Source organism: Myxocyprinus asiaticus, chromosome 41 (genome assembly GCF_019703515.2).
Source record: "Myxocyprinus asiaticus isolate MX2 ecotype Aquarium Trade chromosome 41, UBuf_Myxa_2, whole genome shotgun sequence".
Taxonomy (NCBI): Eukaryota; Metazoa; Chordata; class Actinopteri; order Cypriniformes; family Catostomidae; genus Myxocyprinus; species Myxocyprinus asiaticus.
The window spans coordinates 23,670,862-23,684,377 of NC_059384.1; the positions used below are offsets into that span (position 1 = coordinate 23,670,862).

General features: G+C 36.1%; 1 protein-coding gene across 2 annotated transcripts; it reads left to right on the plus strand.

Moving 5' to 3' along the window:
- The first annotated feature begins 4,188 nt into the window (after positions 1–4,188).
- Positions 4,189–12,312, plus strand: zfand1 (zinc finger, AN1-type domain 1). 2 transcript variants are annotated; one of them, XM_051682332.1, is made up of 8 exons: positions 4,189–4,249; positions 4,448–4,490; positions 4,783–4,822; positions 5,209–5,345; positions 5,729–5,820; positions 7,016–7,137; positions 7,247–7,402; positions 11,849–12,312. In XM_051682332.1, the coding sequence occupies exons 1-8, from the start codon at positions 4,195–4,197 to the stop codon at positions 12,023–12,025; spliced, it is 822 nt and encodes a 273-aa protein (XP_051538292.1). In that variant the 5' UTR covers positions 4,189–4,194; the 3' UTR covers positions 12,026–12,312. The 2 variants fall into 2 exon arrangements, with proteins under 2 accessions (XP_051538292.1, XP_051538293.1); XM_051682333.1 differs by having other exon boundaries at positions 5,218–5,345; positions 11,849–12,310.
- Positions 12,313–13,516: the final 1,204 nt, after the last annotated feature.

A 13,516-nucleotide genomic window follows, 5' to 3' on the forward strand; every position in this document is an offset into this window, starting at 1 on the left:
AACACCCTTTAAACCAGATTTTGTTTTAAATGACGTCACACCGATTTGTTCTTTGATTTCATATGAAATGTGCAGGGGCATTTTGTCCCAAAATGATTCATATGGACAGCTTGAACGTCTAAGCTCTAGTCAGTCAAAGACATCTAGGTTTGTCATTTACTATAATCAATTTATAAGGGTCTTAAGCCTAGTTGCACCAACCAGGGGCAGGAATTGGCTAGTTCCCCTGCTGGTAGATGCAGGAACTACACCATCTGGTGCTAAATAGCATGTTTCATGTTTCCCAATTAACAGCCATTGAAAAACAACCATGTATTCTGACAAATATTTCTCTTTCACCAAAAACATTTTGATCACAGCTATTTCATTACATTGTACTACATCTTTTTACAGTTACAGTTTTTTTTTTTTTTTTTTTTTTTTTGCAGGCTCCTAAAAGCACGAAATTGACTTGCTTTTCCCTGTCTCATATTATTAACATCACAGCTCATGCACCAGCCAGAAGCATAAAGGGTCAATTGGTACATCAAAAGAAACATATTTCAGATCTAGGAAGCTGAACAAAATTCAGTCTACTTTTTAGATCAGAAAAAGCTCATGCTTTTTCTATAATGCTCATGCATGCTAGTCATGAATGTGACAATCAATAGCCTTAAAGTTTGTTAGAGTTCTGAAGTTGTTAGATCCTGAAGAAATAGCAGCGTTTTGTTCTTGATTTGTATTTATGTCAAGTAATTTGTATACGTTTTGTATATAGTGAAAAATAAGCCAGATCTTTTTTGGACTCAATGAATAAAAACAAGGTTATTTTACCAGAAGATAAACTTGCTTGCGATTACAGCATCTCTCAAACGGACATCTTGCAAGCTATTAAAAACCTAAAGAATAATAAAAGTCAAGGCTGTGATGGGTCAATCTCCGAGCTGTATAAGATGTTTGCAGAACATTTATCCTCTTTCTTGGTCAAGGTTTTTGCAGAGAGTATAGAGATGGAAGCACTTCTGCCAAGTATGACACAAGGGATCTTTACCTTAGTACCAAAACCCAATAAAGATAAGAAGTTTTTAGATAACTGACACCCAATGACCTTTCTAAATAATGATTATAAAATTTAAGCCCTGATTTTTGCTAAAATAATTAAAGAGGTTCTTAATTCTGTCATAGACGTACGTATCACAATCTGAGTTTATCAAAAAATGTCATATCACAAACAATGTAAGATTTGTTCAAGATCTAATGATTGTTTTTAGATTTCTATAAAAACGTCAATTCGGTTGAAAATAGTTTAATCTTTAAAGCTCTTGCAAAATTTGGATTTGGAAATATTTTGTATTTTATTATTTATTTATAAAGTTATTAGAACTTTATATAGAAATAATAATAGTTCTATCAAGTCAAAATGTGGTACTTCGCCAAGATTCAGCATATTTCGTGGCATTAGACAAAGTTGCCATATATTGTCTTATTTGTTTTTTTCTTGCCTCTCAATTTTTAGCTCTTCATATTTCCAATAGTAATTTACAGGGTGTGACAATTGATAATAGCCAGCTGGTAAATGATACCACATTGTTTTTGAATTATGCCTCCCAAGTCTCCATTGCTATGGAATTGGGCAATACTTTTTCAAGGGCTTCAGGCAGGGGCAGATTTAGGCATGGGCGACATGGGCAGCCACAAAGGGCAGCACCTTGCGCCTAGGGCGACATACAATCTAGAACCGCTACTGACGTCAGGTCTCTACCTAAACGATAAAAATATGAACTAATGGCCATTAAAAGTTGTGATGTTTCCTCTATTTGTAACATTCTGGTGAAAGATCAGATTACATACCCAGGAGTAAGAATTACTAAAGACAAAAATATAAGGTAAAACTGAATTTTAACCCCCTTAAGCTGCGTTCACACTGCCAGCGACACGCAGCGACAAAACAACCTCATCTCATTCATTTTCAATGAGAGCTGGCGACTTCTGGCGACACGAGTGATGGCGACCACTGGCGACCGGATGTGGGCGTGTCCAGCGATGCGACAAAGTTGAGAAATGTTTAACTTTATGCAAATGAAGAGCGACTTTTGGAAGCGACAGCCAGTACGAGAGAAGACAGTAGAGCTCACGTGATCCTGCTCTCTCTCAGCTCCTGCAGTGATGGAAAGATGGAGGAAAGGACTCTCCATACAAAGTCGCTGGCAGTGTGAACGCAGCTTTATTGAGAAAATGCAAAATAAACTCAATTCTCGGTTGCAAAAAGACTTGCAAAGCAAGAATTTTACTTACTAAAGCTGAAGGCTTGTCCAGACACACTTACACAGCTCTTTCCTTGGAGGCTGATAAAGTGTTGCTGAGAAAAATGTATGAAATTTTATACAGTTTTGTTTGGAAAAATAAAACTCACTTTTTAAAAAAGTCTGTAATGAACACAATTCATTGTTGAGGACTACATTTTTAAGACTTCACTACTTAAAACAATCCTTTTAAAATGAAATGGCTTAATAACTCATCATCTCTTTGGAACATTATCCTTAAATACATTTTTCCAAAACTGGTGGCCTGTGGTTTCTATTATTTTGTAATTATGATATAACAAATATCCCAATCAAATTATCTAATTTCCATAAGCAGATGCTTTTGCCTTTGTCCCGAATATAAAAACACAACTTTTCTCCACACAGATATTACATTTAGAAAATAAGAACATTCTCTACAAAAACAGATCACTTGTAAATCTCATTTTAGTTGGACAGCCCTTCTACTCATATGGTAGACTTTACATCTACCGACCACTTTATTAGGAACACATACGATTATATAATCAGCCAATCGTGTGGCAGCAGTGCAATGCATAAAATCAAGCAGATACGGTCAGGAGCTTCAGTTAATATTCACATCAACCATCAGAACGTGGAAAAAAATGTATCTCAGAAATTTCTACCATGGCATGATTTTTGGTGCCAGACGGGCTAATAATCACTCTGTACAATTGTAGTGAGCAGACTAGCTTCTAAGAATGCACAACATGTCAAACCTTGAGGCGGATAGGCTACAACAGCAGAAGACTACGTTGGGTTCCACTTCTGTTAGCCAAGAACAGAAAGCTGAGGCTGCAGTGGCTCATTTGTTCATTTAGCCAGTCACTTTTGACATCTGGTGTCTTTGTGATTTATGGTCTCTGCATGCAAGCAGGAATAAGGAAAGCATTTGAAGAAATATGTTCTGCTTGGACACCTTATAATGATTGTTAATGTTATAGAAAATGAAAGTTATTAAAGTGTCACCAAAATAACAACCATAGAATCATAGAATCTCATACGACACGAATGTGCAATTTCAAAGTTTTTTAATTGAACAACTATAAATTGAACAAACATCTGCAGGAAAAAGTAATGAGCACATTTACAAACTTTCACATTAATCAAGTAAGGGGAAACGAAACAAAATACAGACATACACAAAAACAAGACCAAAAATAAAATACAATAAAAATATATAAATAAATGAAAATAAATAACATACGCATACGAGAAGAGGAAAGCATTATACATCATCAGTGGTATTACCAAAACATTTCTCATAGTGTTTCAGGAATCGGTCACTTTTCTTGTTTTTAGTCAACTGAAATGATGGGAGAAATGCCTCAACTTCAATTTAAAAATGTGGGACAGTATGTTGCGAGTTAGAAAACCTTTGCTTATGGATGATGAATTTTCCATACAAAATAAAAAAGTTAACAATATATTCCATTGAATCATTGGAAGTGTTGCAATAGTATCAAATAATATCTTTTAAGATAAAGGATTGGGCAATTTCAGAGGGCTTAACAACATGAGAATATGACTTGAGTTATTTCACACTGAAAAATAAATGGATAAACGTTTCATCCTCACATCCACAAAATGATTTAGCCACAGTAAGATTCACAGGATATATCTTAAGCAAAATCTTAAAGTAAATTTCTTTGGTCTTATTGGGAAAGCAGTATTTATGAGGCAACAACCATGCTCTCTTCCGATCTATACATTCAGTCAGAGATGCCCAATGGAATTTACCTCTAGGGACAATGCGGTTTTTATGTTGGAAAATTGGGCGAATATGCTTATTATTACACTTCTTGTTAAATCTACTTATTCCATCTAAAATCAAAGCAGACTCTTTCGGCGGCACTTTTATTTTGAAACGTGTTCATGACGTCATTTAAACATGGCTGAACTGGATATTGGAAAACACTGTGGTATTGAATCATGCAATCAAAAAGGTATGATGATCCGTATTAATTATGCAATTCAAATCATTTTGGACATTTGTAGTAGATCAAAGCTAAATAATAACTATACTGTAATACAAAATATCCGTTTTCGTTATTCTGAGGCAGCATAAATAAACTGTTAGGTAGCATCAAGTGATGTGACTCTAAAACTAATTCATTTGTCCATTTTATTCTATTTCCATGCAGATTTTCTACCCTTCGTGTGTAGCAGCTGTTCTGGAGTCTTTTGGTAAGATCTTCTGCAAGTTTAAAAGATTAAATATGTGACAGTACACTCAGCATTACTGATAAAATACTTTGAACAAACAACAGGAATAGTTAGAACATAACTGTACAAATCTAACAAAGCACCTGAAGGTATATGTGCAGAAATATAATAGTTCATCCATTGTAATATACACCACAGATGTTAGACTGAGATAATAGGTGATCCGATTTGAGACATTTCACTTATTACATTCATTAGTGTTTATTTATTTTTTTCAATTGATGTAAAAAACTGTCTCTTCTACTATTTAAAGTTTGGAGCACAGAAGCAGGGACTCCCACTCTTGTCCAGAGGTGAGAAACAGCAGCAGGTGTGCCTGTCCCATTATGAGATGATCATTTTGGGGGTCTGCTCAGTTCATGTCTGCCTGTCAGTTTTACTTTAGATGCTACAATTAAAAATAATTGGTACAGTACTGTTACTTCCCTATTTGATTATGGAGATGTTGTGTAGAATCAGATGTGATAATTGTGGAGAATCAACTGCAGACATTTATATCTCTGAACCAGTTTAAAATTAAAAAATGTCTTACTAACAATTGTAAGTGTTTAGATTGTGATAGAATCACATGTAAACTGGTAAACTTTTTATTATTTGGCAGCTGTATGTACTTTGTTCCTTTATTGGTGATTAAATAGATCATTCTCTTGACTCTTCAGATCAGTGGTTTCACTTTAAGTATTTTCAGGTGCCAGTGAAGAAAGAGATCTCTGGGTCTGGGGGTACAACATCATATCCATGCAGCTTTGAGAACTGTAAAGGGAGAGAACTGCTGCCAGTCATCTGCCCACACTGTGAAAAACTCTTCTGCCTCGTGTACAGACCTCTTACAAACATTATTTTTCATATCCCCTACATTTCTTACTGACTGACACTACTGAAACTCACCCTAATAGATGTAATGAGCCTAGTGAAAAATCAATAGATAAAACCTTCGTGCTTTTTCCACATGCTCATTTTTGTAGTTTTGTTTATTTTACTTTGTATTAGTGAATCAAATCCAAATCTTATGTGACAATATTAGTCCTATGTTAGAAAGAGAAATAGACATTATTCAAATTATTTCACAAATTAGCTCCCATCTGCTCATGTACATGTTCTGTAAACATTAATGACAAAAGTGGGAATACTTGAGGGTGTGTTTTAATCTAATACATGTTTCCTCCTCTACATGCCTGACTGCTTTCCTCTGTTCTCAGGCATCGTCATCAAGATGACCATAAGTGTGAAAAGCTGGAGACACCGAAGCCTCGCATGGCAGCAACGCAAGAACTAGTGCAGAAGATAGTGGGTCAGTTCATAGGGCTTCTTTTTTATTTCCTTTAAAGGCAACATGACATCAAAATTGACCCCATTTACTTAATTCATGTTTCTAATCTTATTGTGCACAATTTATCAGTAGATATTATTCCTAAGAAAATCTTTCTTCAAAATGTCATAACTTGCTCTGCCTTTGAAACCACTTTACTTTCTGGCTGACATCACCTAGTTAGAGGAATATTCCGGATTCAATACAAGTTAAACTCAATCAACAGCATTTGTGGCATAAGGTTTTTTATTTTTTATTTTATCCCCTTTTCTCCCAATTTGGAACGCCCAATTCCCACTACTTAGTAGGTCCTCGTGGTGGAGTGGTTACTCACCTCAATCCAGGTGGCGGAGGACAAGTCTCAGTTACCTCCGCTTCTGAGACAGTCAATCCGCGCATCTTATCACGTGGCTCGCTGTGTATGACACCACGGAGACTCCTAGCATGCGGAGGCTCGTGCTACTCTCCGTGATCCACGCACAACTTGCCACACGCCCCATTGAGAGCGAGAACCACTAATCGCAACCACGAGGAGGTTACCCCATGTGACTCTACCCTCCCTAGCAACCAGGCCAATTTGGATGCTTAGGAGACCTGGGTGGAGTCACTCAGCACACCCTGGATTCCGACTCCAGGGGTGGTAGTCAGCGTCAATACTCGCTGAGCTACCCAGGCCCCTGTGGCATAATGTTAATTACCACAAACATGTATTTTGACTTCCCTCTTCTTAAAATAAGCAAAAATCTCTCTCTATCTCTCTCTCTCTCTCTCTCTCTCTCTCTATATATATATATATATATATAAAGACATTATAAAAGTGATTTTATAAAATTAAAAACTTCACATTTCTGCCTTCATTGAATATGTCAAAATACTCTCAAGGGTGAACTTGACCTTCATCTTCAGGTCTGGCTCCATTCTGCTGTGGAATACTCCTGATCCATACCACATTATGGAAGTAAAATTAGTTGCAAATGCTGTTTCAAGTTGACTAAGTTATTTGGATTACTAAGTCTTTTGCTGGTATCACAAGTCAGGTGGTAATCCGTGTGGTGTTAATACTCCTCTGGTCCATATGAGGGCAGAAGAGACTTGTATTAATACCAGTCTTGAAGGCTTGTGACACCACAGAAATTCTTATAAAGTTAGAGAATAATTTCCAGGATATTTCAAACAGAGTCAAAGAAGAACACACCAGCAAGTAAAGGCAGAAAAGGAGCGAAAAATGCTGCGACTGCTGCAAAAGTTGCTCTGATGAAGCTTAAGATGCACGCGTCTGGAGACAAAGGCCTGCCACAGGTATTCGAGCAAAACCGAAAGAATAATGCATCTTTGATTGAAGTGACCTACATTTCTTATTAACTAGAAGATATAACCTTTAAAATTCCTGTTTTGATCTCCTCTTCAGACTGAGCGGACTTATTTCCAGGTGTTTCTGCCCAAAGAGGCTAAAGACTCTTGTTTACCGATGTTCTTCTGTTCCAAATGGAGTGTCGGCAAAGTGGTGGACTTTGCTGCATCTCAGGCCAGTCTGAAGAACAACAATAATGTCCTCACAGCTAAGGTCAGTCAACAAAGCACTACATTAAATTTTTTTTAATGTATTCCTGTGTTATTTGGTGTATTATATACACTCTTAACATTAACATTATTTTTCCATTGAAGGTCATGTAGCTTTAAAAGGCTCATAATATGAGGAATCAAATTTTCCTTTTTTCAATCAAACTTTTAGAACTCAAAAATTCCTCCTCAGACCAAAAAGAGCTTTTATTGAGACAAAGCTGCAAAAACAACTCTTTCTGAACTTCTGCAACGTATTATGTCAGACAGATGAATATATCAACACATGAGCATTTCAGCATGGATTGTTTTATGAATCTGTCAAAATGTAATACAGGCTTTGCAGAGAGGCTATTATTGAAGAATAGGGGAGTTAACAACTAGATTTGTCATGACAGCAAGCCTACAAGCTGCTGTATGAGCTGTTGCTCATTTTACATGCGAAGGGGGTGTTAAAATGCACTGTAAAACTAATGTTGTTATTATGGGAAAAATCAAGTTGTCTTAATTAAACATTACTTGAAAATCCATAGACTTAAAATTTCAAGTGTTGAGTACTAAACTGAGGCTGTGGGGAATACCCACAATGCCTTGCGCTTGAATTATTTAATTATGTTTCGTTGATCAAAGGGACCAAGGAATGGGAGCATTTAAATACAGTGGCAAGAAAAAGTATATGAACCCATTAGAATTACCTTTTATGTATACATTTGTCTTAAAATCTTCATCTAAGTTACAATAATGAACAAACACAATATGTTTCAACCAGTAACACACACATTCTTGTATTGGTATTGTACATATTGAATACATCATTCAAACATTCACAGTGTAGGTTGGAAAATGTATGTGAACCCCTAGGGTAATGATGTCAACAAAAGCTAATTAGAGTCAGGAGTTGGCAAAGCTGGCATCCAATTAATGAAACGAGATTGGAAGTGTGGGTTAGAGCTACTTCGACTTATAAAAAGCACTCAAATATTTTGAGTTTGCCATTCACGAAGCATCTGCTGATGTGGACCATGCCTCGCAAAAAAGATACCTCAGAAGACCTACGATCAAGAATTGTTGCTTTGCATAAAGCTTGAAAGGGTTACAGAGTTATCTGGAAGAGCTTAGATATTCATCTGTCCACAAATTGTCTATAAATGGAGACAATTTAGTACTGTGGTTACTCTCCCTAGAAGTGGCCATCCAGCCAAGATGACTCAAAAGGCACACCACAGAATGCCCAATGAGGTAAAAAAGAATGAATCATTGAAACTGGTTAACATCTCTGTTTATGAGTCTACTATACGGAAAATGTTAAACAGTCATGTAGTCCATGGCAGGACAACACAAAGGAAGCTTTCCAACAAAAACATTGCTGCACACCTGAAGTTTGGCAATGACCACGTTGATACTACACAACGCTACTGGGAAAATATTTTGTGAACTGATGAAACTAAGGTTAATTTGTTTGGGAAGAACACGCAGTACTACGTAATATGTATGGCGTAAACAGGGCACCGGCAACATCATCCCAACGGTGAAGTATGGTGGAGGGAGCATCATGATTTGGGGCTGCTTCTGGGCCTAACCGCTTGCCATCATTGAGGGAAAAATGTATTCCCAAGTTCATTAAGATATTCTACAGGATAATGTCAGGGTGGCTGTGGGCCAGTTGAAGCTCAGTAGAAGTTGTGTGATGCAGCAGGACAATGACCCTAAACATTAAAGTAAATCCACTACAGAATGGCTTAAAAAAAAAGAAAATCTATCTTTTGGAATGACCCAGTCAAAGCCCAGACCGTAACCCAATAGAGATGCTGCTGAATGACCTCAAGAGAGCCGTTTACACCAGACATCCTTAGAATATGGATGACCTGAAGCAGTTCTGTAAGGAAGAATGGTCCAAAATTCCTTCTGAATGTTGTGCAGGTCTAATCCGCAGCTACTGGAAATGCTTGGTTGAGGTTATTGCTGCCAATGGAGGATCAACAGGTAATTAAAATTAAAGGGTTCACTTACTTTGTGTGTTTGTGTGTTGTTAGATTAAGCACATCGTGTTTGTCTATACTTGTGACTTAGATGAGATCACATTTTATGACCAACTAATGCAGAAAACCAGATAATTCCAAATGGTTCACATACTTTTTAAGAATTCAAAGAGGTTTTAGCTCTTTTGTCATATTATTGTTTATTTGTTTTTTGAAAATAGTTGTTTTTTGTGATGTCACTATTAGGGTGATCTGTGTCCCCTTTGGTAACAGATTTGGTCACAGAAACTGATTTAGTGTTAATATGTTGGACCCTGTTAACACTATATCAGTTCTTGTGCATGTGCAACTGAATTACAGACATACATGCATTTCTGTGGAGAAATAAGTTTATTTAATAATTGACTTAGCTTAAATAATGAAGATTAAAACTTGTGTTATTGCATAACCTAAATTTGAGTGCATTCAGTTACAATTTGGTAGAAACAACAATATTTAAATAGCAAATCTGTGTTATGGCTTAAAAATGGCTGTAAGTCTCAATCATTTGCTGCAACTACAACACTATGAGAATGTGCAAAATTACTGAAAGATCGAAAGCTTCATTGTCCGTGGCCCACAGACACATTTTTGTTTGCTGTTTATAGAGTCTAGAGCTGTCACAGAGACCGGTGAGATGTCTTACAACACTTATTTCAGTTATATCTCTCAGGGAGTAGGAAAATGTTTTGCATACCTTTCCATGAAAAAAATCACTTACAGCAACTTTAAGTGAACTTAATTACACAAGTTTTTGAGATGCCATTTCTCAATTCACCTTAGGGAACAAGTTTATTCAGTCGAGTAGAGAGAAGGTGTAAAGTGGTTGTGAAAAAAATAATAATATATATATATACAGTTGTGCTCAATTTGCATACCCTGGCAGAAATTGTGAAATTTTGGCATTGATTTTGAAAATATGACTGATCATGCAAAAAAAAACTGTCTTTTATTTAAGGATAGTGATCATATGAAGCCATTTATTATCACATAGTTGTTTGGCTCCTTTTTAAATCATAATGAGAACAGAAATCACCCAAAAGACCTGCGTAACAAGGTAATGGAACTTTATAAAGATGGAAAAGGATATAAAAAGATATCCAAAGCCTTGAAAATGCCAGTCAGTACTGTTCAATCACTTATTAAGAAGTGGAAAATTCTGGGATCTCTTGATACCAAGCCAAGGTCAGGTAGACCAAGAAAGATTTCAGCCAAAACTGCTAGAAGAATTGTTCGGGATACAAAGAAAAACCCACAGGTAACCTCAGGAGGAATACAGGCTGCTCTGGAAAAAGACCGTGTGGTTGTTTCAAAGCTATTTGGTTTGTTAAATGAAGCTTAACATTGTTTTTGTGTTTGTTTTTGAGTTCCCACAGTATGCAATAGACTAGCATGTCTTCAGGTCAATATTAGGTCAAAAATTTCAAAAAAGAAACAGCTTTCTCTAGAAACTCGTCAGTCAATTATTGTTTTGAGGAATGAAGGCTATACAATGCTTGAAATTTTCAAAAAACTGAAGATGTCATACAAATGTGTACACTACAGTCTTCAAAGACAAAGGACAACTGACTCTGACAAGGACAGAAAGAGATGTGGAAGGCCAGATGTACAACTAAACAAGAGGATAAGTACATCAGAGTCTCTAGTTTGAGAAATAGACGCCTCGCATGTCCTCAGCTGACAGCTTCATTGAATTCTACCCGCTCAACACCAGTTTCATGTACAACAGTAAAGAGAAGACTCAGGGGTGCAGGCCTTATGGGAAGAATTGCAAAGAAAAAGCCACTTTTGAAACAGAAAATCAAAAGGAAAAGATTAGAGTGGGCAAAGAAACACAGACATTGGACAACAGATAATTGGAAAAGAGTGTTATGGATCTTAACCCCATTGAGCTTTTGTGGGATAAGCTAGACTGTAAGGTGCGTGAGAAGTGCCCGACAAGACAGTTACATCTATGGCAAGTGCTACAGGAAGTGTGGGGTGAAATGTCACCTGAGTATCTGGACAAACTAACAGCTAGAATGCCAAGCATCTGCAACACTGTCATTGCTGCACATGGAGGATCTTTTGATGAGAACTCTTTGAAGTAGTTTAAGAAGTTCTGCAATTTTTTTTTCAAATTGTAAGAGTAATTTTTAATGTTATTAATGTCCTGAGTATACATTGTGATCAGTTGAATGACACTTCGGTGAATAAAAGTACCAATTTATTTCCATAAGAGCAAAATCTGTACATTATTCCAAACTTTTAGCCGCCAGTGTATATAAAATTCTCAACTTACATTATAAGTGTACCTCAGAGAAACTACATATTAAATAAATGTATGATATGACCCCTTTTAAATTACTAGTAAAATTAGCTACTTGGTTTTGATGGTTTTTATATATTAACAGCTACTGTGTGGTTCTTTTGTCGTTGCATGATCTGCACAGAAACTGCGTTTGTGTCATCCTGAAACGGGGGAGGCCTTTAAGATGGATGTTAGCCTACAGTCACTGCTCTCCCACGCAGAGTGTCCTCTCCACAACGGAGGCAACGTCATTCTGGAGTACCTAGAGAATGAAAGCACTGGCCTGGATGATGTCACTGTGTATATTCCTTCCTCCTGATAGAAGATTTCTAAATTTTTTTTTTTAGAAGAGATTTATAAAAATAAAGTGTGAAACAAAGGGTGTTACATTGATAACCAAAGGATTGTTGTTTAAAGATAATTTGATTCATGCTGTTGTTTGCTAAATTGAGTAAAATAGAGACTAGCTCGCTGACAACATGAGCTAAACTAATGCTTACAAGGATTTATCAATATTTCCATTAGGAAAAGAAAGTCATTGTAAATATATTCAATGATATTTTTAATAAATATGATTTATAAACTCATTACTATGACTCATTACTATGTAATAATTTGATTTGCTTGTTGTACAAGCAGATGGCTGAGAATTCCCAATTGAGCAAATGTAGCAAATGCATGTTTTCAGAATAAATGCATGGTTCTAATAATCACAAATGCAAAAGTGCATGACTCTAGGATCTATTATTTTATTGCAAAACATTGAGAAATGGTGACACTGCAGAAATTATGTACTTATGTATCCTCCTCTCACCATTACAGACCCATTTGGCACATTGATTTATTCCCTAATTGCTTTGAATGGCAGCAGGCAGGCCAAACGGACCTTTGTTCTGTTTGATGCAACATCTCTTGATATTTCAGAAACACACACACATTGCTAGTTTGAGTTGGATCTGTAAAGCTGACGTTAAATTTGGAAGGACAGGTATGACTCAGAATATGAAAAATGCCAATTTGTGAACAAAAAAAAAATAAAACAATGAAAGTTTATTATTTCATGTTTAATCTCATATACTTTCATGTAAAGCATTTTAAAAATGCCATGAGAACATTTTCTGAATGTTCACTGAAATGACTTTAAAAGACCTAATAGATTTGTAGAGATAATCTGAAGGTTAAATTTTAAGAGGGGAAAATTAATTTGCTCTCATCTATATAAGCAGTGAAGTAAACATGATGATAAAATCTACTTAGCAATCAAATTACTTAAATGAGCAACAGAGGGTCAGATAATTGACATTTTCCTTTTCCTCTGGGCCTCAGTCACAGATCACTTGATCAAATCTCAGATGTAGCTTTCTAAGTTACACTAGATAATAGAATAATGAAGAATAGTCTGATCTTTTGTGATACTTCCATTAGTTCACGTCTCTAAGCTAAACTTTGCAAAAATAATACATACCCTCTTAAATTTATAGAACTCTGTATTCTAATACTTTATTGAACTGACAACTTTCCCAGTATTTGATAAGCCAATGTTGCTGAGTTTGTGTTCTGAGTGGTTTCTTGGGCATTTCTATGGTGTTATTGGTGTTTTCTAGGATTTTCACCCGAATGCGCTCATGACATTTGACCTTATATTTCTGGGTGGTTGCATACTGGCACAACACAAAAGAGCCCAATATTCTTGTCCATTAATGACTTGGGTCTGTCCTTTATTGTAAATATTTTGGATTTTTCATCTGTTTTATCATCCACCATGTGGAAATAAAAGAAAAGTAATAGCACACCTCTCTTCAATAAGCCA